Source organism: Mytilus trossulus, chromosome 14, assembly GCF_036588685.1.
Source record: "Mytilus trossulus isolate FHL-02 chromosome 14, PNRI_Mtr1.1.1.hap1, whole genome shotgun sequence".
Lineage (NCBI taxonomy): Eukaryota > Metazoa > Mollusca > Bivalvia > Mytilida > Mytilidae > Mytilus > Mytilus trossulus.
In genome coordinates, this window is record NC_086386.1 from 48,718,246 (window position 1) to 48,745,384 (window position 27,139).

General features: G+C 31.2%; 1 protein-coding gene across 7 annotated transcripts in view; it reads left to right on the top strand.

Annotated features, from left to right (window-relative positions):
* LOC134697021 (cGMP-dependent 3',5'-cyclic phosphodiesterase-like) overlaps positions 1–27,139 on the top strand; it is a 123,507-nt gene that overhangs the window by 84,162 nt on the left and 12,206 nt on the right. For 5 of the 7 annotated variants that reach the window (XM_063559033.1, XM_063559032.1, XM_063559029.1 and 2 more), the window contains 11 exons: positions 6,684–6,752; positions 8,589–8,719; positions 10,380–10,491; positions 12,954–14,394; positions 15,511–15,574; positions 16,304–16,385; positions 18,827–18,887; positions 21,069–21,150; positions 21,468–21,502; positions 23,288–23,403; positions 26,421–26,498. In XM_063559033.1, coding sequence (XP_063415103.1) covers positions 6,684–6,752; positions 8,589–8,719; positions 10,380–10,491; positions 12,954–14,394; positions 15,511–15,574; positions 16,304–16,385; positions 18,827–18,887; positions 21,069–21,150; positions 21,468–21,502; positions 23,288–23,403; positions 26,421–26,498 — 2,271 coding nt within the window. Of the gene's footprint in view, positions 1–6,683; positions 6,753–8,588; positions 8,720–10,379; positions 10,492–12,953; positions 14,395–15,510; positions 15,575–16,303; positions 16,386–18,826; positions 18,888–21,068; positions 21,151–21,467; positions 21,503–23,287; positions 23,404–25,437; positions 25,516–26,420; positions 26,499–27,139 lie in introns of all 7 variants that reach the window. The other 2 variants (XM_063559030.1, XM_063559035.1) reach the window with 2 other exon arrangements.

The window sequence follows — 27,139 nt, forward strand, 5'->3', positions numbered from 1 at the left end:
ATTAAGGATCAAGCATAAACAACAAATTAATGTGAATAGATAAAGATTTTAAAAATAGGGCTACAGATTTTAAAATTAAGTGAAATAAACACGTACTATTGTTTCCTTGGAACTGATACATTGTACCTAGTAGACAAATTAAGCATTTGGTATTTTTGAGTCAGTGTTCTAAGCCAAAAATTTTCTTATTAATTAGTATCATTGACCTTGAATGACTGACAATAAGAAACATTTGTTCCTTTCTTTAGACAGAACTGTCTACACAGTAAGCCATTAACCTTTAAACCTAGATCCATCTATACAGCATGCCATTAACCTTTAACCTAGCTGTGATTTTGACCATAAGTGCTCACAAGTGATTACAAAAGACATTAACAAGGAAAACACATCTTCCTGAGTCTGTTACAGGCCCATTTCCTCTGTTGATATAATCACTGGTCAATAAAACAATCGATAAACCTATATCTGTAAATCACTGGTGTACACAGTTATTTTATGATGTATAGTTATAATGGATATGTTATTGATGATCTATAGTAGTAACTTTTGTAGAAGCAGCCTGCTTTTTTGTTTTTTTTGTATTTTTCATTGATTTATATATTTGTAGATGTATATGTGCATTTACACTTCTTGTACTATTTAAAGGCATGTACAAATTGGTTGTTTAATAGTTTCCGGTATATAACTTTGAATGGAAACAGAAATAACAACCCAACCAAAGAGCAAAAAACACCTCAAGGCCACTAGTGTGTCTTCAAAACATCAGGATAATCTGCAACTGGCAGTGGGATCAAGCTGGCCCCTAAACCAATGTATACTAGTTCAGAAGTTTCTCTCAACTGTTACCACTTGCTTTGCAAAATTTATGAAGCCAGTATTTGGGTTATTTTGAGACCCCTCTAATTGTTATCAGGGGAAAATTAGGATGTCTGTTTTTTTTTCACTAAAATTTCAATTTGGGTATACCATATTATATCCAGTAAAGCGTGGATAGGACCTTTATTGGATCTCTGGGATCAGGTGTTTTTAAGCTCGGGATTACGGGATTGACCCTTTTAAGATCTGGGGATTGTTTATTCGAATTTCAAGACCTCTGGATTTCGTGTTTTTAAGCCCTGGATTTCGGGATCAGGTGTTTTTAAGTCTGGGATTTCAGGATCAGGACCCTCTTACCCCCCTCCCCCCTTTCAGTAAACCAATAAATTGTATATGATTGCTGAAAAAACCTCTACCTCAATTAATAATTTAACATTTACCTTCAGTTATAGTAAATTATACTGGAAAATATTTCCAATGCATTTGCATGTATTAAAAGGGTTCCTCTCAATTGTAAGTGAAAAGGCATTGCTTCAGATTACAATTGGAATTTTCATTTGGGAAAAACTATCCTTAATGTAATTTTTTACTTCTTGTAGAAATTGAAATCATGATGGATCAAAACATATGGTCAAAGGAATCTCATTTACTGAAGTATGTTCTTTGGTTAATTAGATTTGTTTGAGATTTTTTTGTTGTATTGACATTTGTGTATTCTGAAGGTGTCTCTGATAGATGGTTTGGTCTAGACACAGTCAATTATCTGTGTAAATAGCAGAGTGACAGAGAAAGATGTCTTACTTCTTGGTAGTGTAAGGTATACTTATTGGCATCCTGTTCTAAAATCTTGTCACGTAAATTACATACTCTAATTCTGTCTATAAGTGAATATAATCATACAAAAGGCTTAAAACGCTTGAATTGGTCTCTCATAGAAATTACAATCCTTTCATGTTCATAAATGTGTTAATTGGTAGCCAACAATCTTTAAGATAAGAAATATCACCTTATATTTTTAGTTCTGAATGGTTTTATGTTACATACATATGATCTTTTCTAAGGTATGATTCATAAAATAAGCATAGACAAAAGTGGAGCTCCGTTTGGATGTGGTGAGCCTATTGGCAGAAGAGATGCTGGTTTTAAATTGCTCAGTTTTACTGTAATGACAAGATATAATTAGATTGATTTAATAAATTTTTAGACAGCAAATTCTAAGATTTTTTATTCACGATCTTACACTTACCTCATAGGTTTAGATAATTGGATATCTTTCTGGTATATTTTTTTTGGGAAAGTGAATGATTGCAGGTCCTTCTTGTGAATGGGTAAACATAAATGACAACTCCAGCAAATATTGAATCAAGATATTTATATGCAGTTATATTGTTGTCTTTTTTCAAAACTACCTCTACCCTTTTTTATTGGGAAAATATGCGTTATTTCCATCAAACTGGGAAATTTAGAATAAACCATGAATTTGACTTAAACTTCAATTTACAGACCCCCTTTCAAGAGTCAAACCCTGCTTTGAAATAAGACCACTTTTTGTCAGTGATGATACTTAAATGGACCCTCAAATCTGCACATATAGTAATTTTAGGCATGAAAAATGTATAAATGAGTGTTTTTCAGTTTGTATTGGTGCACAATTACTACTGAGACTGCACTTTTTGGGAATATTTTTAAGCCATTTTTTTTCAAATTGGGATTCTTCTCCAGGGGAAAAAGCCTTTAATCTCCATTTATTTAAGGCAAATAATATCACTGATATGAGATGTTCATTTTACTAATTGTTTTGTATACTATATCTTCCCACTTGTGGCAAGATTTGTTGGTTTTGAATTTATTTATGTCATGATTCTTGATTTTTAATTTATTGATGTCACGATTCTTGGTTTTGAATTTATATTTTGTAGGTATTTATGGATAATTGAATAATAAAAAAGGACAGGGATTTATTAACTGATTTTTATCAATAGATTTTTATGCCTTTGTACTGTTATATAATATTGTTCTTCTCTGTAGAAACGAAATAACAATGTTCGTTTTCCTAAATTGATAAGTCATGATGTTTCGTGGAAAACTAGATCTTTCCGAAGATCATATGGTTCGCGTTATTCTATTATATTGGTTGACGTCATTGTCTGCTATCTTTTCCTGCCAGTCATACGGTGAAATAGAACTAGATAGAAATTTAATTGAGAAAAATGATTAAGTTTGATTTCTTATCATATCTGTAATTTGAGAATAGATTGACTTCCTTTTACATCAAAAGAATTAATTTGAGAGATGTTGTAGCTGATAGAAGAAAATAGTCTCAAGAGACGGAGAGATATTAATCTATATTTTTGCAGAATCTCTCTATTTTATGATTATTTTATTATCAATTAATTTTTGATAATTAAAAATGTTTTTGTTCAATTAGTTTGTGAATTGAAAATTATATTCTGATGTTTTTGTAGAATCTCTCTATTTATGATTTTTTTTATAAACAATTAATTTTTGATAATTGAAAAAAGTTTTTGTTCAACTGTCAAATGAAAATTGTGTTCTGATGTTTTCAATAAATAATGAAGTCATTTCCATACTGTTTTTGGAAATTTGCAATTAAAATGTTTAGCTCCTCAAAAATATGTTATGATAGTATGAAATATTTATTTATAATACCCAAGGGTTGTTGTTTTAAAATTTTCTATTTGGTTTTTTTCTGTGATGGGTCTGTTGTGCTTTTTTTATGACAGGAAAAGGTTGTAGAATTAGCCATACATCTATTATATAATTTGTCTTCGTCATTATAAATCTTCTTTATCCTTGTAAGGTATTTCCACCTTGTGATAGAAGTAAAAAAAAGATTATTTTAATTTTGTAGCATCTGAAAAAATGGATTAATTTTGACAGTAAATATTATTCTGAGTTCAAAAATTGCTGCATACAAATAAAGCTATGAAAATTCAAAAAAAATATTATTTTTTTGTGTCAACTATGTTTTGTGTTGACTTATAGTCTTACCACAAAATCCACTGAAAATTGATATCCAGTGTATAAATACTAATCCACACAGTCAAGAGGAAAATGTCAGCAAGGCAGAAGGGTATAAATCATATTAAGATTTGAAGCTGTTCCGGACCATATGAGTATTTGGACCATACGCGTATGGTCGGACCATATGAGTATTATACTCGTTTGGATATTAACGGGCCGGACCATATGAGTATTTGGACCATATAGGTATTTTTTCAAACATACAATAGAAATAATACGTATTAATTTTACATTTCAAAAGCTACATAAACATTAAATATTGATGCCACAGCCAGTTGATCTTAGTTGTTATCGCTAATTGTATTCGTGTATGCTATTGTATATTTAGAATGACATTCAAACGGTACCATACATGTAGCTTTTCTGCGATTGCTTGTTTTGGCTGCGTGCACTGATATCGACTCGGACAATTCCGATGTGTCTACGGTGTTTTTAAGAAACTTTAGATCTCCAATATCGTAAAATGAATATCACAGATCAAATTTAATAAAGGCAGTAGCTATTGCATGGCACTTACATGATATTTTACCGGTCTTATAATTAAGATTAAAATAGAAGTATAGAAATAAAGAATAGAAACAAATAAAGAAACATAAAATTTTAATATTTTACTTATAAAAAATGTCTTAAAAAATATCTTGATCTTTAAAAAATATAATGAACATTGCCGATGATATCACCTACTTTAAACAATAACATTCCTTTTACAATATGTTTTGACATCTTCTTATAATTGTACTTACAAATAGTAAGTAATATTAACTGTGTAAAAATGTTTTTTATAAGTTTTTTTTAATATATGAAAAAATGACATTTTAGTGACGTAACATCCAGTAGAGTCACACCTAATGAAGAGTTTAAAAGTATACGTGTTGATTACCCCGACCATACGCGTACGGTCCGACCATACGCGTATGGTCGGACCATATGAGTATATACGCATATGGTCATGACCATACGCGTATGGTCCAGATACTCATATGGTCCGGAACAAAGCCACAAAAGCCTTTCTATTGAATGAGGGATGTTTAAATTATGATAAATTCTTTTCCTTTGTTTAGTTTTAACTTGACTTTGCTTGACTCAGCTTCAATCTACCATATTTCACAATGATTCTTGACATTTCTAAAGGCTTTAATATTACAGCATAATAAAAATCAGTACTGGGAAGTTCCACTCTGAGTTTTGACGGTTTCAAATTAACAGTTACAAAATGTGATGTAATTCTATGCTCTTGCAGATTATATTTAGTTGTGAAATAAGGAACAATCGTTCGTATCTGCGTTGCGAAATGTAACACTTGAGTGTACATCAAGTTTTTGAAGATTTAATCAAGGGTTGCATGATTTTAATTAGAAAATCTGATAAAATCATAGATTGAAAGAAGCAGTAATGAAATAAACTGAGTCTGTCTATATTTGCATCATTCCCCTTTTGGGATTTTTTAATGGCCTGCTATATTGAAGGAGGCAACATAAAAATGAAATTTGGCTCATAATTCTGATCATAGATATGATTGACTAAATTACTTATAGCAATGAACGAGCTGTATTTACATGTTTCTTACATAAAGAAATTTCATTTTGATCCTATAGGAATTTAGTTCTTATTAATTTTGCTTGTTTTTGTCTTAACAGAAGGTTGTACACATGAAATAATGGTAGCATATTTTATATCAATGCCATTAAAGATCAAGTTTCAATTATATTAAAGCTAAATTGTATGAAATAGTTAAAGAAGGCTAAAATTTTAAGCTTTATACCTTTTGTTGTTGTTTCATCATAGGTTAAAGGAAATTTTATGACATAGATTGTAGTAAACTTTTTTTTTATAGCTATGTAGATCAATATTTACCTATTTTTAATTAGAAATTGTAACAGTCAAAGGACCATCAAGTTGTTTTTAATTTTGCCTGAAAATTGTGAACATGCATGGCCATTCAAATTTGAGATTAATTTAGAAAAAAAACTTAAACTATGTCCGGATGCAATATGACTTTGAACCTCTACGTCAACATCGGCCATCCATTGTTGAAGGGACATTTCTTCTTGAGCTACTCCAATAATAATTTTTGTCAAAAATTTTAGAAAAGTTTTTATAAATTTCCCCTTATATAAGAACTTTCAAACATAGATTTCCTCTAATATTTTTTAATGGGTGGATTCTGATAGTAAATCATGTTAATCTATCTTTGAAAAAAATAGGATTTCATTTTTTTTTGTAATTAGTCTGAACTGTTTCAGCAACCCGACATGAAGTAAAGTCAAATTTGTCTGTGTATTAAGATTGATCTCAGATTTATCTATCTCTATGCCAACAATATAGAGTTTTGATAAACAACTACAATTGCTTTGGTCTGTCCTTGAATTAAAGATGATTGTCAACACTTACAGTTTTATAGATTAAACTAATTGTATTATATTTAAATGTTATAAAGGTACAATTATTGTATTTTGTTTTTCAGTGCTTAATGAATAGCAAGATCATTCTTCTTTATTTACGGAAGTTAAATAATACTGCTTAAAATTGGTTTATACACTATATCTGTGAAAAATTGATTGTGATCAATGGTTTCTTACGACCCAGTCTTAGGAAAACAGCAGTATAATTCTCTGTCTCTTGTAGCTAATGCTCAGAAATAGTCCCTAGAGGTCTGTTTGGTATTTTCTTTAGGTATAAGATGATTGAACACTTCATCTTGAGTAACAAGAAGTAGTATATTTATATCTAGTTTTAGTTGGATTGTCTGTTAGAATTAGCCCTGTGAGAATTTTTATTTTTGTTCAAATTGAATGTAACCATTTATTTTCTCTCTTTTACAGGGCCAATCTAGTAGCTTTGCTATTGCCTTGGACAGGAGATTACCAATTACATTAGAAGATATACCTTTAGTAAGTGTGTTATAGAGGGAACAAAACAATGTTTAACACTGAACGCATATTATCTTGAAAACGAAAACATTATTATAAACTAAGGGTGAGAACAAACTCTTGAAAGTATACAACACACCAGAATTAAAAAGTGAAAAGAATGAGGAAAAAAACAACAAAAGGTAAACAACACTATTATAGACTAGTAAATCAATGCTAGTACCGGGATGAACATAGGTCTGACAGCTTGCTGTATTGTCAGTTCTGTTAAATTATTTTCTTTTATATGTAACCATGCAACTGTGTGTTTGACCTAATTGTTACAAATTAAAAGATATAGTTGTAAAATAACTATTGATATGAAATAAAGAACTTCTTTTAAAATCTTTTTGGCACATTACATTTTAAATAATCTTTGCTTGTCTTCCATGGATTTTTTTTTATATTGGACTGGAGCTTGACAATGTGAAATTGTAGCTAATGTAAGCAATTCTTATAAATGTGGTGCAGACTCTTTATGTTTGCCGATTGAATCATCTTCATTAGTTATGCTTATTTGCACATTTTACCTCAATCAATACACCTTATCCCTATTTGGATATCTGTTCTTGTTGACCCGAGAATCTGCCCCACTGGAACTATTGATGTAGTTCAACAATCATTTTTCCATTGTGGCGTCAGATGTTTCGCTTATGACATCAAAACTTTACAGAAACCTTTGTAATGTCCATTTATGATGGACAAATAGCAATAAGGTGTATTACATGCAGTGAAGCAGGTCAAGACCCAATATTGGTTTTGTTTTTGTAACTCAATCCTCTTTTTTTTAAGATGTGTTGTTTGTTTGTATAGTCCCATTGACATATTCCAAATATTCATGAATAGACTTTAACAGAATTGAAGTTTCAAAAAAATGAGTCAGCACTCAGCAGCCCTCCAAAAAACTAGTTCTCTACTAAGAGACCTCATTCTGTAAGGAATTATTAGGTATATTGGAACAGTCATAGTTTTCATTAAAATCTGAAATATGAATTAACGAAGCATAGAAAATATTTGAATTAGAACAGTTCTATAGGAACAGCACTACCCTTCATTAAAATCTAAAATAAAAATTAAGGAAGCATAGATATTCAAAATAAAACAATTATTTAGGAACAGTCATCATTTTTATTAAAATCTGGAATTTAATTTGACTAAGCATAGAAAATATTTGAATTAGAACAGTTGTATAGGAACAGTACTACTCTTCACCATATAAGAACCATCATAGTTTTTAATAAAATCTGAAATACGATTTAACGAAGCATAGAAAATATACGATTTAGAACTGTTATCAGTAATAATTTTCTTCTGTGACTACAGAATGATAAGCTGACTTAAGTATTATCTGTCAATGGACAGAGAAATGTTTTCAGTAACAATATATCAAAATCAATATTCCAGACAAACAGGCATGATTTATTTCCTAGGTGACATTAGGTTCACTTCACAAGTAAATGTTTCTTATTGTATTCCTATAACATATAAATGCTTTAGTTTGAAAACACTAGAAATGTCTTAAAATCCTGGTCTTGTAATTTAATCAGCAGAATTTGAAAAGTGAATTAACATTGTTTATTCGGGATATTTAAAGGTTAAAGTCTCTTGCAAGAAAATAAATTGAAAAAAAAAACTAAACAGCCTATTTATTGAAGATTTAATCAAATAATCTAATTTGTATGGATTTATTGAATTTTGTGGGTACCATTTTCATGTTTTGAAAGATTGCTTGTTTACTGTTAATTGTTTTTTGTTTTCATGTTGAAAACAGCTGGCTTTATAGTAATAAGATTACATAGAGTTTTTGTATATTTTTAGGACAAAAGACCAGGAATTGAGAATTTTATAGGATGTAAGCTTCAATCCATGCTATGTGTTCCTGTGTCAAGTAAAGCCAATGAAAAACTCATTGCTTTAGCTTGTCTCGTCAATAAAAAAGATAAAGAAAGGTGATTTATAATATTATGTACACAAGATGAACAGAGAAAGGTTTCTTTGCTAGACAAAAATAACAAAATATACGAATAAGCTTACCTCGTCCATAAAAAAAAAAAGGAAGGTGATGTATAGTGTAATATATAAAATTGAGAATGGAAATGGGAATGGTATTGAAGAGACAACAACCCGAACATAGAACAGACATCAGCAGTTATAATGGACGTCATACTAAACTCTGAAATAAATATACAAAAGAAAAAATCATACAATATAAAAAAGAAGATGTGGTATGATTGCCAATGAGACAACTATCCACAAAAGACCAAAATGACACAAACATTAACAATTATAGATCACTGTACCGCCTTCAACAATGAGCAAAGCCCATACTGCATATAGTCATCTATAACAGGCCCAGATAAGACAATGTAAAACAATTGAAGACTAACAAAGGTCAGAGGTTCCTGACTTGGGACAGGCGCAGACATGTGGCGGGGTTATACACAGATTAAAAGTGAAAGGTTTCTTTGCTAGACAAGAATAAAACAAATATACAAATTAAAGGAACAGTTTTCCAAGTGTCTTTTTCATTTTGGAATTGTTTGACATGAAGAATAATAATAATACTATGGCATGATAGATTGATTTTTGGTTGTTCAATCTTCAGTGGCAAATATGTCATGCATGTTCAGGACTTCTGAACTCATGTTCTGATAATAAGATCCTTAATTATCATTATACTGGAATATATATGAATTTACCAATTTCATTCATTATGCTGTCTGTTTAAGGCAGAAATAAGAATTAATTAACTAGAATTACACCAAAAAATAGAATAAAATAACTCCAGATAATTGACTTTTGAACATGAGACACCTGATGTCTCACAAATAGCATGAAATAAGAGAGCTGGCCAACACATTCCTATAGAGAATTGCTATACCATTAATGATAATGGTTCTGGTCAACTTTATTATGTCTGAAGGAAGTCATGTTTTGCACGTAAAAATATTTTTTTACAACTTGGTCTCATTCTGAAATTATTAGTAAAAATATAAAAAAAAAAACTAATCTATTTTATATCCAATTAGGTCTAGAAAAAATAAAACTGAACTGTTTATGTTAAACATTAGGTTCTTTTAAAGGAGAACAACTTGTGGAAGAAATTAAGGTTGTGTGTTTATACTTAGGAGTTAATGGTTGATGTAGAAACCTTTCTTTCCTTTGTGTAGGAAGATTTAAAAGCTTAAATTTTAATCAGACAATTGAATGAATTGATATGTGAGGTGTTTGTCAGTGAGACGGATTCATGACAAAATTAAAATCAGGTTTTGATGAAATTCACAATACATCATTAATGACGTAATTCGGCATTGGTGACTAATAGTTCCCAATGATGTAATGAAGTTTTTTATTTTACTAATGATGCTTATTTTGGCTTCATTTGGATGAAAGCATGGCTGCTAAAGACAGTTTTTGACTGATTGGCCTTTTTAAAGTTCTGTTTTATTTAAAAGTACAAGGTGAAATGTTCTGAAACTTTGGGATAAATTAAAGCCCTTATCTAAGCAATTGAGGGGTTAGTGCCAGATGAATTATTTTATCTTCTTTTAGATTTGATTTATGATTATCATTTTGAAAGACTTCATTTAAATTGTTTTGTTTTTACAGCTTTAACAATGATGATATTCATATTGTAAAAGAATGTTTCCAGTATACATCTACAGTTTTAACCAGCACTTTAGCATTCCAAAATGAAAGAAAGCTCAAAATCCAAACTCAGGTATAATATCTTTATAAAAAAGAAGATTTTGTGGTATGATTGCCAATGAGACAACTATCCACAATGGGACAGGCACATACATAAATAATGTGGCAAGGTTAAACATGTAAGAAGGATCCCAACCCTCCTCCTAACCTGGGACAGTGGTATAACAGTACAATATAAGAACGAACTATAAAAATCATTTGAAAAAGGCCTAACTCATCAGATAGATACTGATTCACCTAATAGACACTTGATGACACTTATAAAATTGTGATCTTCAGTATATTCACCGTGTCCATCTGTCAGTTAGTCTGTCTATCTTTCCTCCACACTTTTTCAGTTAGTCTGTCTATCTTACCTCCACACTTTGTCAGTTAGTCTGTCTATCTTACTGCCACACTTTGTCAGTTAGTCTGTCTATCTTTCCTCCACACTTTGTCAGTTAGTCTGTCTATCTTTCCTCCACACTTTGTCAGTTAGTCTGTCTATCTTTCCTCCACACTTTGTCAGTTAGTCGGTTTATCTTACCTCCACACTTTGTCAGTTAGTCTGTCTATCTTTCCTACACACTTTGTCAGTTAGTCTGTCTATCTTACCTCCACACTTTGTCAGTTAGTCTGTCTATCTTACTTCCACACTTTGTCAGTTAGTCTGTCTATCTTACCTCCACACTTTGGCAGTTAGTCTGTCTATCTTTCCTCCACACTTTGTCAGTTAGTTTGTCTTTCTTTCCTCCACACTTTGTCAGTTAATCTGTCTATCTTTCCTCCACACTTTGTCAGTTAGTCTGTTTATCTTACCTCCACACTTTGTCAGTTAGTCTGTCTATCTTACCTCCACACTTTGTCAGTTAGTCTGTCTATCTTTCCTACACACTTTGTCAATTAGTCTGTCTATATTTCCTCCACACTTTGTCAGTTAGTCTGTCTATCATACCTCCACACTTTGTCAGTTAGTCTGTCTATCTTACTTCCTCACTTTGTCAGTTAGTCTGTCTATCTTACCTCCACACTTTGGCAGTTAGTCTGTCTATCTTTCCTCCACACTTTGTCAGTTAGTTTGTCTATTTTTTCCTCCACACTTTGTCAGTTAGTCTGTCTATCTTACCTCCACACTTTGTCAGTTAGTCTGTCTATATTTCCTCCACACTTTTCTCAGGAAACAATGAACAGAATAACTCTATATTAAGACAACAGCTTGACAGGGCTGAGCTGTAACATGTGATGACTATTCCTATCTGTCAGACACTTACTTCCTGGTTGATGATGTTTTTAGTATTATGATATATATGTTGAATGAACTTATAATTTTCCCAATACATTTTTCCTGTAAATTACTAATAACAGAATGACTATATTTGTACATCAGCTTGACAATGATGAATAATGCTCTTTTTTGATCAGTGGGAAGCATACTTCCTGTTTGCCAATACTTTAAAAATTTCAACATGTTGAATAATTTTTTTTAATTTTCCTAATGTAGAATGATCTGTAGTTCTTTTAACTTATGATTGATAGTTTTTTTTGGAATGACAGTTTCTCCACCAAAAGAATAAGCTGCCATAAATTTTAATATGTTTATGAAAGTAAAAAAGATAAGATTCTCCGATTTATATTAGGAAAAGCTATGAAATTCTTGATCATGATAAGATATTGTACTGTTAGAGGAAGAATAAAAACGACTTCCAGTTATGTGACATATTTAAAGTGATTCTGTCTGACACAAGATCTTGTCTCTAAAGATTCATTATATATAAACTTGATTGATGCCGGTACAAAAAGAAGGATTATAGTTGTCTGTGAAAACGAACGCAATGCAATAAATATTGACTACCTTGTCTCTTGTTTAAAGAAAATTGTGATGTTTTTATCTTACTGTTCTTTTCCAAAAGGCCTTGCCATTTGACACCACTTTGAAAATTTTGTTTCCATGTATTTTTGAGATTGTTGATTAATTGACACAAGTGCAGTTTAATTATTGAGATTTCAGGAAATGCTGCACTCAAATAATGCTATCAAAATTTAAAATGCAATTTTATTTTTGAGACACCTGTCTTATTGCAATTTTTGCAATACATATCTATGTCAAACATTTTTTTTTTTATAGATAGATAGATTGTTGCTGGTGTAATGTCCAGTGGCAATTATATCATTCAGTTTCAATACAAAACCGGTTTTATACTAGTGTGCTGTATTTTGATTTTCAAAACTTCTCTTGGAACAGAAAGGTATTCATTGAAATTGGTTTAAAATTAATTAATATGTCTTCTTTAGCTACCTATATACTTCATCCTGCAATAGACTTGACAATTTCACCAGTTGATGAGTCTGATGCAACTTGGATTTTTTTTTACCTATCCTAACTGTTAAAATGCAGACTATTTTGAATAAAGCACAGGACTTCTAGTTGATAAATTGATTGACTAGTTTATATACTATTACAAAAATGTGTTTTTGAATATTTATTTTTAATTTTAGGCCATGCTTCAAGTAGCAAGAAACCTATTCACACATTTAGGTGAGTTTACATTACTGTATGGTAAAGATATAGATAATTTTCCTTATATTAAAAGTGGACTTTTTGAGGTAAACACCTATGGCTTACAAGCAGGCAATGGCTTTGATAGAAGTCACTGTAGACCTTATGTTCCTAGAAAATTTGGTCAACAGCTCAACAACTCAGCCAGGTTAGATATGCTATTTTATCGTCAAATTGATGCAGTGATAGAAAAACAAGATCAGCTAGCCAATCAACTAACAGGAATGGGAGAAGTTAGAAAGTTTTCTCCAGAAAAGGTTCCAAAATATCACCAACCAAAAGTGAAATCTCCAGAAAAAAGGAGAACCAGAAATCAAAGTCCTGAAAAGCATTATGGACAACCTTATACCAAAGAGAGGAGATCTTTAGATGTGGAATACTTGGAATTTACACCACTGTTGGAATCAACAAGGTATAGTAAACCAGATATCATATTGGAGACTGAAGGAGCAGAGAAATCCATAGATGTTATGATATTAAAGGATGAACGTGATGGAAAAACAATCAAATTAAATCTGCTAAGCAATGATTTAAGTACAGAAGAACAAGACTTTGATGAACAGGCATCAAATTACAGTGATGCTAATGAACTACCTCCTATAACACCAACATATGAACGTACTGTAAGAAAATTCTTTACTCCACCTCGTCCTGATGAGTCTGTGGATCTTGATGTTGACAATGCATCATATAGAACTGCTAGAAGTCCAGTACATTCAGTCATGTATTCTGCCTGTGATGAGACAGAGAATGATGACACTGAGAATTTAGAAGATGTAGATGATGAGAATATGCCAGAGGATATAAGAAATTTCTACAACAGTATGAGAGAGACTGAAAAACAGCTAAATACCAGTTTTTCTGATACTAAAGTCTTCGACAACACTTGTAATGATGAAATGACACAACATTCACATGTATCAGACAATGACTTTCATAAGGCAGATGCCAGACTATCTACCAGTGAACCATCACTCAGTAATATTCATGATCAGGCCTCCTTAGCACCAGACATAACAGATAGCAAACCAGAGTTCAATGATGCATTCATCCAGGGAAGTTCAGAGTCCACACTTGCAGCTGATTCCGATATATCGATCGTCAGAAAAAAAAGTGCTGAAGATTTTGTAGATAAGGATGTATCTAAAATCAAACTTCTAGGACGTACTACTTCGGTAATTATAGAAGATGTTGATACACATCAGAAGGTGACATTGTCAATACAGGTTTCAAATGCTGATTCTGCTGTCTATTCCGATGAAGATGAAACTAACTTGACTCGTCAGCTGCCCAAAATAACACAATTTTCAACTACCGGTATAACCGAGTATATGAGAAGAATTAGTGTGCCCTCTACAGAAAATGTTCCTTTAGAGACAAGTAGGTCTGGTGTTCACTTTTCTTGTTCATAATATTGCCATGTTTGTTCATGTTTGTTCATATTGTTCAGTTTGTTCTTGTTCCAAACATTCTTTATATTTATTCTTGTTATGAATATTGTCTGTTTGTTTATTTATGAAGAGGTATTAATTACGTTTTTTCATGGTATTGTTTCTAATTATCTTCACGATTGTGAGAAATCTATTACAGTAATATGATAATTTTTTTCCTTTCCTTATAGTACAAACTACTTGAATTGACATTAGGGAAATTTATCTATAAGTTGTTGGTTTATGGAAATGCCATGTAGAAAATTAGTTAATAATTCTAAGTGCAAAATTTGACGTGATAATTTTAAAGATAATAAATATATATATATGATTAACGTTTGCAATGCTTAAGAGAATATTTATTTTCCTTATTCTATGTTTTTGTTAAAAAGTTTATATACAGCAGAGAAAAATTACATTTTAGTCTGGTAACATGTTGAGTTCAAAAGATTTTTTCAAGAATTTATTAGTTATCACACATATACAGCAGAGAAAAATGACATTTATGTTTGTTTGTATTTTAACTTTTATCTTTGAAAAGATTTTTTATGAAATTTATTAGTTTTCACACAATTGGATTGTTCAACGTAAGAATTATCATTTCAACATTTTTGCAATAAAAGCTATAAACTTTTCTATATTCATAAGTTCAAATATATCAAGTCAAAATGTCATTGCATTTGATATGTGATTGGATTGTTTCAGAGACATGACAATTGTGTAGGTAGTTGAGCAGTCTAGCAACATCTAGCCGTGAAATAGAAAAAAATGTACTTCAATTGATGGTCATTTGTATTCATATAGGTTTTACTAAGCTATTTTATGGATAGTTCAGTTTGATGGCAAAGCAATTTGTGTAAATGTTAAGTGATTTTCAAGCTATAGTTCAATCTATGTAGAAGATTTTCATTTAGATGAGAAATTATCCATTATTTTTTATTATTGTCTAGGAGTCGAATGTACCTCTGTTAACTTGGGTCTCGATGGGATTATTACTCTTATTCTGTGTCGTTACAATGGTGACTACATTATTTATTAATCTTTATATTTGATTTGTCTGTTACAGATGACTTAACCAAACTTTTGAGAGAAATTATGCAAGAAGCTAGAAATTTGACACAAGCTGAAAGGTAAATTGATCAACCAATAAGTGTCTTCTACGTCAGTAGAAATTAGTTTAATGAGGTAACTGGGCCATGGTTCTTAGTTGTATTTTTGTAACATTGAACTGTGACAGAATACTCTAGAAAATTCTTTAGTGTTGCAACATTCCACACATGTAAATAGACAAGTTATAAACAAATTGAAAAGATACAAATCTTGTGTTTATCACTGTAAGTTTTGAGTACAAATTTCAGTCCTGTATTGATTTTGTGGTTTTCTTCAGGTACTCTGGCTTCTTCTACCAATAACAACTGACCATCAGGAAATAACACAGTAGAGCTGAAAGTGGCATTAAACACCAATCAATCAATGTATTGATTGTAGAAATCTTGCTAAAATATAATCTTGTTACCATTGTATCATGTTGATATTTAAGGAATGACTGTAATATTTTTTTCTGTCTATGAAGAAATAACATAAAAAATTTGGTGCACACTGAATAACGTGCGTTGTGGGTTATTTAACAGTGTGCACCAAATTTTTTATGTTATTTCGAATAGACAGAAAAAATACTACAGTCATTCCTTATAATTTAATTTTAAATTCCATTTTAAACCACAGAAAATCATGAAAAAAGATTAATGACGTCATGGTCATGTGACTAAATTATGTCTATGAGCTCATAACAAAATAACGTCAGCCAATCAGAAGACACATTACATCCAAAATTAAATAATTATCTATTGTCTTTGTAGGTGTTCAGTATTTTTAATTGACCAAGAAGTAGATGAGCTTGTGGCCAAAGTATTTGATGGAATTTTAGCAAATGACAACGAGGTATTAAGATTACAAGAGTATTGTTGATTAGGCATTTTTTACCAACTCCTGAAAACTTTAAAAGTATCTTCTTTGCAGTTTGTAAGAAAATCTGCAGAAACCTTTTGCTAAAGTATAAAGGTTTTAATTATCATATGGCAAACACATAGGATGCCATGTGTTACAACAAATACTGGCAGCCGAAATTTAAATAATTGAACCATATAAACTTTCTTAAATTGATAACCACATATTTTTAAAAGACATCTAATGGCAAAATATTTTCTGTGATATTAAAGGGGTTGGCTCACATCTAAGGGCTGTTCCAGAAAATACTATGTCCCCCCCAGGGAAGGCAACTTTTTTTAATATTATGTGGGTGGTTGTATTTGAAATACCATAATGCAAAGGAAGTGTTGTTCTAATTTATCTTTATTTCTGTGGGTGGTAGGGGTTGAAAAAAAGTGCCGTCCCTGGGGGGGACATAGTATTTTCTGGAACAGCCCTAAATATTAATGAAGGTATTTTAATTGATTTGGTAATTTTCATCAAACGAAAGAATTTGAAGGCCCAAAACAAAATAATTTAAAAGGAATAAAAAGGTATAAAGACTAATATTGGTAGTTTAATGCCTTATAAATATTTAAATGATGTTAACAATCAAATAGGGTGGGGTTGGAAGGGGTCTTATCATATCTGCTCCTTTTGATCAATAAGTAATGTACCCTATAAACTTACATGCTGTCTATAGATATGAGGTACAAATATCAAAATTACACATCATTTCTTAATAGTCAGGATATATAGTCTGGTATCAAAGGAAAAGTAAAAAACTAAGACATTCTTAAGGACGGTTTTTAGTGTGTCATTCCATAAGGGCTATTCCAGAAAAAAATGTATGGGGGGGTTGGCTGGCAGTTTTTGTCAGCACCCGCTACCCAGACAATTGTAATTCAGAATTATAGTGCATTATAGTGTGAAAAGTTGCTCTGATACCCATCACCCATGCATTATTAATACAATGTGCCTTCCCACCCCCCATACATTTTTTTCTGGAATAGCCCTAACATTACAAGGACACTATAGCCATGTTAATAAGACAGCTTTTACCTAATTGAACAAAACACATTAGTCAAGCACTTCCACAATAGGTCATTGTGTCCTACTTTGTGATATAATTACAGTCTGCACATGATGTTGACATATTTCAGAGTCTGTCAGTATCTCAACACAGATTTACCAATACTGAATTGTCTGCTATAATTGTATAGAAAAAAGCATTGAACCTAAAATTATGAAATAGAGAAACAAAACATTTTATACTTTTTCATAGGCAGAAACTCTTGTTTAGTTACTTTTATTGAATATTGAAGAAAACAAAAGAAAAGGGAAATATAATCCGCAAATGAACCATTTGGTATCTTTTTAGGGCCCAAAAATATATGAGCTCCGTCGGATAGAAATCAACCTTATGCAAGTGCATGTAAACATGTACATTTACAAGACCATGAACATTCAAATACGAAATAAAAGATAAATTTCGGTATGTTTTGTAGGGTTCTTATAACAACTCAATTTTCGGACAGTTACATGCTGTTCGTTTATTTTCTATCAACCCGAAAAAGGTTAACAGATGTATTGATATTCATTTGCATAAGGTCGCTTTCTATCCAATGCAGCTCATATATTATCAATGCAAAGTTTAGGTAGTGAACTAAAACATAAAAATGTCTTTTTGATGTCAAAGATTAAATTTTGTTTTAATGAGATTATACTTTATATTCTGTCTGTATGATCAGCTAATAGGTGTCTGTATTTTAACCTCATTTTACAGTGATCATGGTGACCTACAGTCATCAGTTCAATACTTATGTAAAATTGAGAATGGAAATTGGGAATGTGTCAAAGAGACAACAACCCGACCATAGAAAAAAAACCAGCAGAAGGTCCCCAACAGGTCTTTAATGTAGCGAGAAATTCCCACATGTGGAGACATCCTTCAGGTGGCCCCTAAACAAATATATACTAGTTAAGTGATAATGAACGCCATACTAGTTTCCAAATTGTACACAAGAAACTTAAAATTAAAATAATACAAGACTAACAAAGGCCAGATTGGCTCCTGTCTTGGGACAGGCACAAAAATGTGGCAGGGTTAAACATGTTTATGAGATCTCAACCCTCCCCCTATACATCTAGCCAATGTAGAAAAGTAAACGAATAACAATACGCACATTTTAAATTCAGTTGAAGAGAAGTCCGAGTCTGATGTCAGAAGATGTAACCAAAGAAAATAAACAAAATGACAATAATACATAAATAACAACAGACTACTTGCAGTTTTAAACTGACATGCCAGCTCCAGACTTCAATTAAACTGATTGAAAGATTATAATTTCATCATATGAAAATCAGGCACAATCCTATGTGACTGTGTAATTAGAATCATGTTACTTTTACAGGTTCAAAATGAAATCCGAATGCCAATAACTCAGGGAATAGCAGGCCATGTAGCTACTACTGGTAAGTGTATAAACAATTAAACAGTGAACTTGAGAGATAAAGACGATGATACATATATATTAAAACAGGAAATTCTCTGCCCCACTAAGAAATAAAGGAGAGTACTGTAAATTGCACTTATTTTTATACGACCGCAAATTTTGAAAAAAATTTCGTCGTATATTGCTATCACGTTGGCCTCGTCGTCTGCGTCGTCGTTGTCGTCGTCGTCGTCCGAATACTTTTAGTTTTCGCACTCTAACTTTAGTAAAAGTGAATAGAAATCTATGAAATTTTAACACAAGGTGTATGACCATAAAAGGAAGGTTGGTATTGATTTTGGGAGTTTTGGTCCCAACATTTTAGGAAATAGGGGCCAAAAAGGACCCAAATAAGCATTTTCTTGGTTTTCGCACTATAACTTTAGTTTAAGTTAATAGAAATCTATGAAATTTTGACACAAGGTTTATGACCACAAAAGAAAGGTTGGGATTGATTTTGGAAGTTTTGGTTTCAACAATTTAGGAATTAGGGGCCAAAAAAGGGCCCAAATAAGCATTATTCTTGGTTTTCGCACAATAACTTTAGTTTAAGTAAATAGAAATCAATGAAATTTAAAGACAATGTTTATGACCACAAAAGGAAGATTGGTATTGATTTTGGGAGTTTAGGTCCCAACAGTTTAGGAATTAGGGGCCAAAAAGGGACCCAAATAAGCATTTTTCTTGGTTTTCGCAACATAACGTTAATAGAAATCTATGAAATTTAAACACAAGGTTTATGACCATAAAAGGAAGGTTGGTATTGATTTTGGGAGTTTTGGTCCCAACAGTTTAGGAAAAAGGGGCCCAAAGGGTCCAAAATTAAACTTTGTTTGATTTCATCAAAATTGAATAATTGGGGTTCTTTGATATGCCAAATCTAACTGTGTATGTAGATTCTTAACTTTAGGTCATGTTTTCAAATTGGTCTACATTAAGGTCCAAAGGGTCCAAAATTAAACTTAGTTTGATTTTGACAAAAAATGAATCGGTTGGGTTCTTTGATATTTTGAATCTAAAAATGTACTTAGATTCTTGATTATTGGCCCAGTTTTCAAGTTGGTCCAAATCTGGGTCCAAAATTAAACTTTATTTGAGTTCATCAAAAATTGAATAAGTGGGGTTCTTTGATATGCCAAATCTAACTGTGTATGTAGATTCTTCATTTTTGGTCCCGTTTTCAAATTGGCCTACATTAAGGTCTAAAGGGTCCATAATTAAACTAAGTTTGATTTTAACAAAAATTAAATTCTTGGGCCTCTTTGATATGCTGAATCTAAACATGTACTTAGATTTTTGATTATGGGCCCAGTTTTCAAGTTGGTCCAAATCAGGATCTAAAATTATTATATTAAGTATTGTGCAATAGCAAGTCTTTTCAATTGCACAGTATTGTGCAATGGCAAGAAATATCTAATTTCACAATATTGTGAAATAGCAATTTTTTTTTTTAATTCGAGTTATCTTTCTTTGTCCAGAATAGTAAGCAAGAAATATCTTATTGCAAGATTTTTTTTTAATTGGAGTTATCTTTCTTTGTCCAGAATCAACTTAAATCTTTGTTATATACAATATACAATGTATATCCACTTTTTACTACCAACTGATAAATTTAAATAATCTTTACCATTCAGTGATAACAAGCAGTTTTTTTACATCTTAATATTTTATGATGTATTTAAATGAGTAGTTATTGTTGCAAACTCCATTAGAAAATTTTAATTGAGATTAGTTTTGGAATAAGGGAAAGGGGATGTGATTAAAAAATTGGGTTCAATTTTTCTCATTTGAAATTTCATAAATAAAAAGAAAATTTCTTCAAACATTTTTTTGAGAGGATTAATATTCAACAGCATAGTGAATTGCTCTAAGAGAAAACAAAAATTTTAAGTTCATTAGAACACATTCATTCTGTGTCAGAAACCTATGCTGTGTCAACTATTTAATCACAATCCAAATTTAGAGCTGAATCCAGCTTGAATGTTGTGTCCATACTTGCCCCAACTGTTCAGGGTTCAACCTCTGCGGTCGTATAAAGCTACGCCCTGCGGAGCATCTGGTTTCTACTGTGGAGCAATACACGATTGTGACAATATATGACATTAAAGATATACTTATATTCCAGAAACTATGTTTTATTTCTACATACATTTTTTGACAGGTAATCTACTCAATATTAAAGATGCTTATGCACATCCAATGTTTTACAGAGGAATAGACGACTCAACTGGTTTCCGTACAAGGTATTTTTAAACTCTGCTTATATTGTAAATGGCATTGATCTAACACTTTGTAAATCTTCAATGCTATAGTATACCTTGAAGTTAATACGTCCTGGTACTCAGGATGGTTACAATAAATCATAAAACATGATCTTATTTTAGTATAATCATATTACTCAGGCTGGGCACTAGGATCTTTCTTTTATGTTCAGTGTAAATGATTGAATTTGTCTATTTATAAATTTATAAGGTTATCTGAATTTTGAAGAACTTGAAATCAGCATCTATTTAATCATGCCGATAAAATGTAGTATTAAAGATCTCAATTTTATTTGTAGGAACATCCTGTGCTTCCCAATTAAAAACGAAACTGGTAAGTGCAAGAATATGGAAAATATACTATTGAGAAAATTACATTTTCTTGTCAAACATTTGTTTGTCTTTGCTATGACATTTCAATTGGTTGACATGGTGATTTCGCTACAAATTTTTATACGACCGCAATAATGTAAAATTTGTTGGTCGTGTATTGGTATCATGTTGGCGTCGTCTTTGTCGTTGTCAGTAGATATTTGGTTTTCACACTCTAACTTTAGTAAAAGTAAACAGAAATCTATGAAATTTAAACACAAGGTTTATGACCATAAAAGTAAGATTGGGATTGATTTTGGGTGTTTTGGTCCCAACAGTTTAGGAATGCAGGGCAAAAAAGGGCCCAAATAAGCATTCTTCTAGGTTTTCGAACAATAAATTTAGTATAAGTAAACAGAAATCTATGAAATTTTAACATAAGGTCTATGACGACAAAAGGAATGTTGGGAGTTTTGGTCCTTAACAGTTAAGGAATTAGGGTCCAAAAACAGGTCTGAAATAAGCATTTTTCTTGTTTTTTGCACAATAACTTTATTATAAGTTAAAAGAAATCTATGAAATTTTAACACAAGGTTTATGACATCAAAAGGAAGGTTTGGATTGATTTTGGGAGTTTTGGTCCCAACGAATTAGGGTCCAAAATTAAACTTTGTTTAATTTTATCCAAAAATGAATTAATGGGGTTCTCCGATATGCGAAATCTAACCGTGTATTCAGATTCTTAAATTTTAGTTCTGTTTTCAAATTGGTCTACATTAAGGTCCAAAGGGTCCAAATTAAAATTAGCTTGATTTTAACAAAAAATGAATTCTTGGGGTTCTATAATATGCTGAATCTAAACATGTACTTAGATTTTTGATTTTTGGCCAAGTTTTCAAGTTGGTACAAATTGGGGTCCAAAGTTATTATATTAAGTATTGTGCAATAGCAAGAAATTTTCTATTGCACAGTATTCCGCAATAGCAAGAAATGTTCAATTTTACAGTATTGTGCAATAGCAAGAAATTTTCAATTGCACAGTATTGCGCAATAGCAAGAAATCTTCAAATTGCACAGTATTGTCCCGTTTTCAAATTGGTCTACATTAAGGTCCAAAGGGTCAAAAATTAAACTTTGTTTGATTTCAACAAAAATTGAATTCTTTGGGTTCTATGATATGCTGAATTGAACCATGTATTTAGATTAAGTTCTTAGACCACATTCATTCTGTGTCAGAAACCTATGTTGTGTCAACTATTTAATCACAATCAAAATTCAGAGCTGTATCAAGCTTAAATGTTGTGTCCATACTTGCCCCAACTGTTCAGGGTCAACCTCTGCAGTCGTATAAAGCTGCGCCCTGTGGAGCACCTGGTTGGTGCCTGTCTGAAGATTATATAAAAGATAGCAGAAAGAAATTTGTAATTTTCATTTGCTAGGGACTTAAGAAATCTCTTGCATATTGAAAAAAAAAGATGTATGCATTTAATTATGTTGATAATATGCTAGAAGTACCTAAGCTTTGTAATAAAATGATCGTTCCATATTTTATCTCCTTTGTTTTGTAGATAATGTGTTAGGAGTAGCTCAGCTCTGTAATAAAATGATTGTTCCATATTTTATCTCCTTTGTTTTGTAGATAATGTGTTAGGAGTAGCACAGCTTTGTAATAAAATGAATGGTCTGGACCATTGGTTCATATTTCATCCCCTTTGTTTTGTAGATAATATGTTAGGAGTAGCACAACTTTGTAATAAAATGAATGATCTGGACCATTGGTCCATATTTTATCCCCTTTGTTTTGTAGATAATGTGTTAGGAGTAGCTCAGCTTTGTAATAAAATGAATGGTCCATATTTTACCACCTTTGATGAAGATGTTGCCTCAGCATTTGCAGTGTACTGTTGTATTAGTATAAGTCATGTAAGTACTGTCAAACTCTATACATTTGAATTTGATAGAACTGTGAGAAGACAAAATAATTTATGGTTGACCTACATGGTCGGAAGGCCCACTAAGAATGATACTGAAAACAGCAAGCTTACATACATCATATAGTAGAGAATTAAATGTAAATTTACGACATAACAAGATTTAGTGGGATAGACACCCTCATATTAGAAACATAAGAAATGTTTGTATCTGAATTTCATTTCCCAAAAGTATAAATTGAGACCTTATGTTATATGCATATAGGATTTTTTTTCAGAGAAAAATGCCTTAAATCAGTCATTAGTCTTTCAGTGGTAAAATGCAATAGGTTTAGTAAAGTTCATTTTCTATTTTAGAAATCCTCAAATGGTTGCTCAATTCAGAGTTTTAACCTTGAAAGAACTTGTTATGAAATGTAGTGTTATGTGCAATTTAGAAACAAATGCATAACAAGACACAAGACTTGATTACTAAGTGTTTAGTTGACACAGTTTACAGACATACTTTAAGAGAGAATTTGCTTGACTTAACCATTTTAACCTAATTTGTTCAGCATTAAGATCCTTGCTTTTATTGAAATGCTACTAGTTTCAATTGCTTACTGTTGATAATCTGAATTATCATGAACCTCAGTAAATAACAGCATATTTAAATAATCTTGATTCAAGGTTTTATGTAACTTTCTAAGAAATGTAAAATTTTCCTTGGAAATACATTTAGCTTGAATGATGTAATAAGATAATTTTTACATCTTTATGAAATGTAATTATCATTTGACAGTGCAAAATCAATTTCTTTTGAAATGATAAATCTTGATAAATTGTCTTTAAATGTCATTACAAGCTGTTGTTATTAAACTTCACATGCACAGAGAAGAATTGTATCAAAATGAAATTGATTTTTTGTTTTTATGGGTTGCAGTATTCTACCAACAGCTGGGGTTACTGTACCTTGTTTTGAAATTCCTGTAATAGCCAGCAAATTATGAACTTGCTTTTTAAATCATGTACTGTCCTTTCCTACTTTGTTCAGAGTTAGTGATGATCCTATTGATAGCTTGATTGTGCATGTTTTAATGTCCTGCCTACAATAATAAGGGGGTTTTATGTTTTCTGACTTTGCATTCTTTGGGTTGTCTGTACCTGTACCGTTATTCCCTTTTCTGGTTCAGTTTTTGGTCTAGAAAGTTGTTTGCCATGAAGTTGTGGTCACATCAACTTTATTATCTATATGAAAATGTCTAGAATATTGTTAAATTATAATTATAGCTTAACAGATTACCAAATTGTGCAAAACTGAGATGAGTTGATAAGATCCTCAAGGAGACAAAGGACTAGGTCCGGTAAGGACCGATTTTGGCCTCAATTTTCAGGTTCATCTGACGAAAGATTTTGACCACTTTTTAAACAATTAAATGTCTATTTTATTTGATTCTATTAGTTTATGTAAAAGATTTTTACAGATTTTGTCATAAAAAACGATCCAATTCAAGCTCAAATAGGAAAAAACTACAAAATATGCCGAAAAATGTCACTTTTCAGAAATTGGCCGCATCTGTGTTCATCCGCAACCTTTATATATGTTATGTTTTATCATCAAATACAACTTACATTTTAATATGAAGGATGAACAACGAATGCGGCCACTTTCGTTTTACACGAAAACCATATAAAATTTAACTAAAATGCTAGAATTGTGAAGAGTTCAGTGATTTAGCATGACTTAATGGTGTTAGTACCCGATATATGTGCACTGTATCGTCAAAAACAAGCTATATTTATGTAGCAGAATCATTCTACTAGTCAATAAACAACTAAAAGTTTATTGTTAAACAATTTTGTAAAACTGCTATAATTTGGGGCCAAAAAGGGGTCTTATCGGACCTACTCCTTTAACAAATATAATTTAACAAGTCAGATATTTTCACTCAGAATACTTGCTGATGACAAATTCCAAGGAATATATTTCCAAAAGTTATTTTTAGACTAGAAATATTTAATAATAAAAACTTGTGCATTATTACAGTCATTGATGTACCAGAAAGTCATAGCTGCTCAATATCGTAACAGCCTTGCTAACGAATTAATGGTTTATCATATGAAGGTATCCTGTCGTATACTGTCGTATTATATAACGCACCAATTCAATCATCTTGTTTGATATTTCTCTAGTTATTCTGTTTTGTAATTAGATTGATTTTCTTTGCCTGTGCTAGAATGAAGAAAGATTGTATTTGTTGATCAAAAATCAATTATTGGAAAGGTCAAGATTCGGTGAAGAATTCTGACATTTAAAACTTAAAATGTATTATCTTTGACATTAATGTAGGCAGTACTTATATTCCTTTGACTCTTGAATGATGGATAAATTGAAAACTAGTACAAAATCATTCTAGCACTGGATATAACTCACTTTTTGTTTATTTTAAAAATATAATAGATGAGCAGCTGGTCTTGACAATTGAGTGTTCATTTTCTGTTTTTGCTTCGACACTAAGATTAGTAATATTTCCCTATTGTAATCCATTAACAAAGTTTTTTTTGTGGGGCATTTAAAATATTCTGCTTTACATATTTTAATAAGTTTTGGATTTTGAAATATTTTGGCCTTGTGCATCACTGAAGAGACATTTTAGTGTCAAAATGGAGGAAATTTTGTTACTGTCAATTTTACCTCAGTTTGAAAAACTAATAGTTTCTATAATTTGCAAATAAATGAGAAAAAAGTTAAAAAAAAGCTAATGAAATAAAATGAATATTAATAATCCTGTTTATAGATATAAGAGAAAGATACCAAAGGGACAGTCAAACTCATAAATCTAAAACAAACTGACAACGCCATGTTATAAGCTGTTCATGTATTATATTCATATATAGATAGTATATATATTTTTTACTCTACATTAGCTTTTTAGCATCTGTGTTGTGATTTGCTTTATATATTTTTAGTTAACCAAAAGTATATTTTAACATTGATTTCCTGTATTTATGTTGTAATTTTGTTTTCAGTCTCTTATGTACCAGAAGTTACAACGATCACAGCACAGGAATAAATTAGCAAATGAATTAATGATCTATCATATGCAGGTTTGTTGTCAGAGAATTAAAATAGGTAGATTTATTAACCCTTTCCTCCATAATGACGCCTTTTGATGCCTGTGTATTACCTCAGTTGAAACGCTTTGATTACAAAGTGTCTGAAGTAAACTTTATAAAATTTGTATCCAATATGAAAAGGAAAATCATAGGAATATCTGACTTAAATTTATTTGATGAAATAGTTGTTTTTCACAATGCCTTTATACTTTAAAGCATATTTTTAGCATTTTATTAAATAAAAAGAATCCTATGCAAATCAAGTATGCAAAAAAAAAAAATTCAATGGAGGAAAGGGTTAAAAGGGAAAGAGGTCAGAATTCATCAGTAGTGCAGCAGCTGAACCTTTTAGTATATATATGCCCCATTTATGGTTATTATGTTTTCTGGTCTGTGGGTCCATCCGTCTAATTTCTGTTGTTCATTTGTTTGTCCGTTCGTTCAGCTGTCTGTCCCCGTTTCGGTTAAAGTTTTTGGTGGAGGAAGTTTTTGATGGAGTTGAAGTTTAATCAAATTGTAACTTAGTAAATATGTTCCCTATGATATGATATGATCATTCTAATTTTAATGCCAAATTAAGAATTTTACCCCATTTTCACAGTCCACTGAACATAGAAAACAATAGTGTGGAT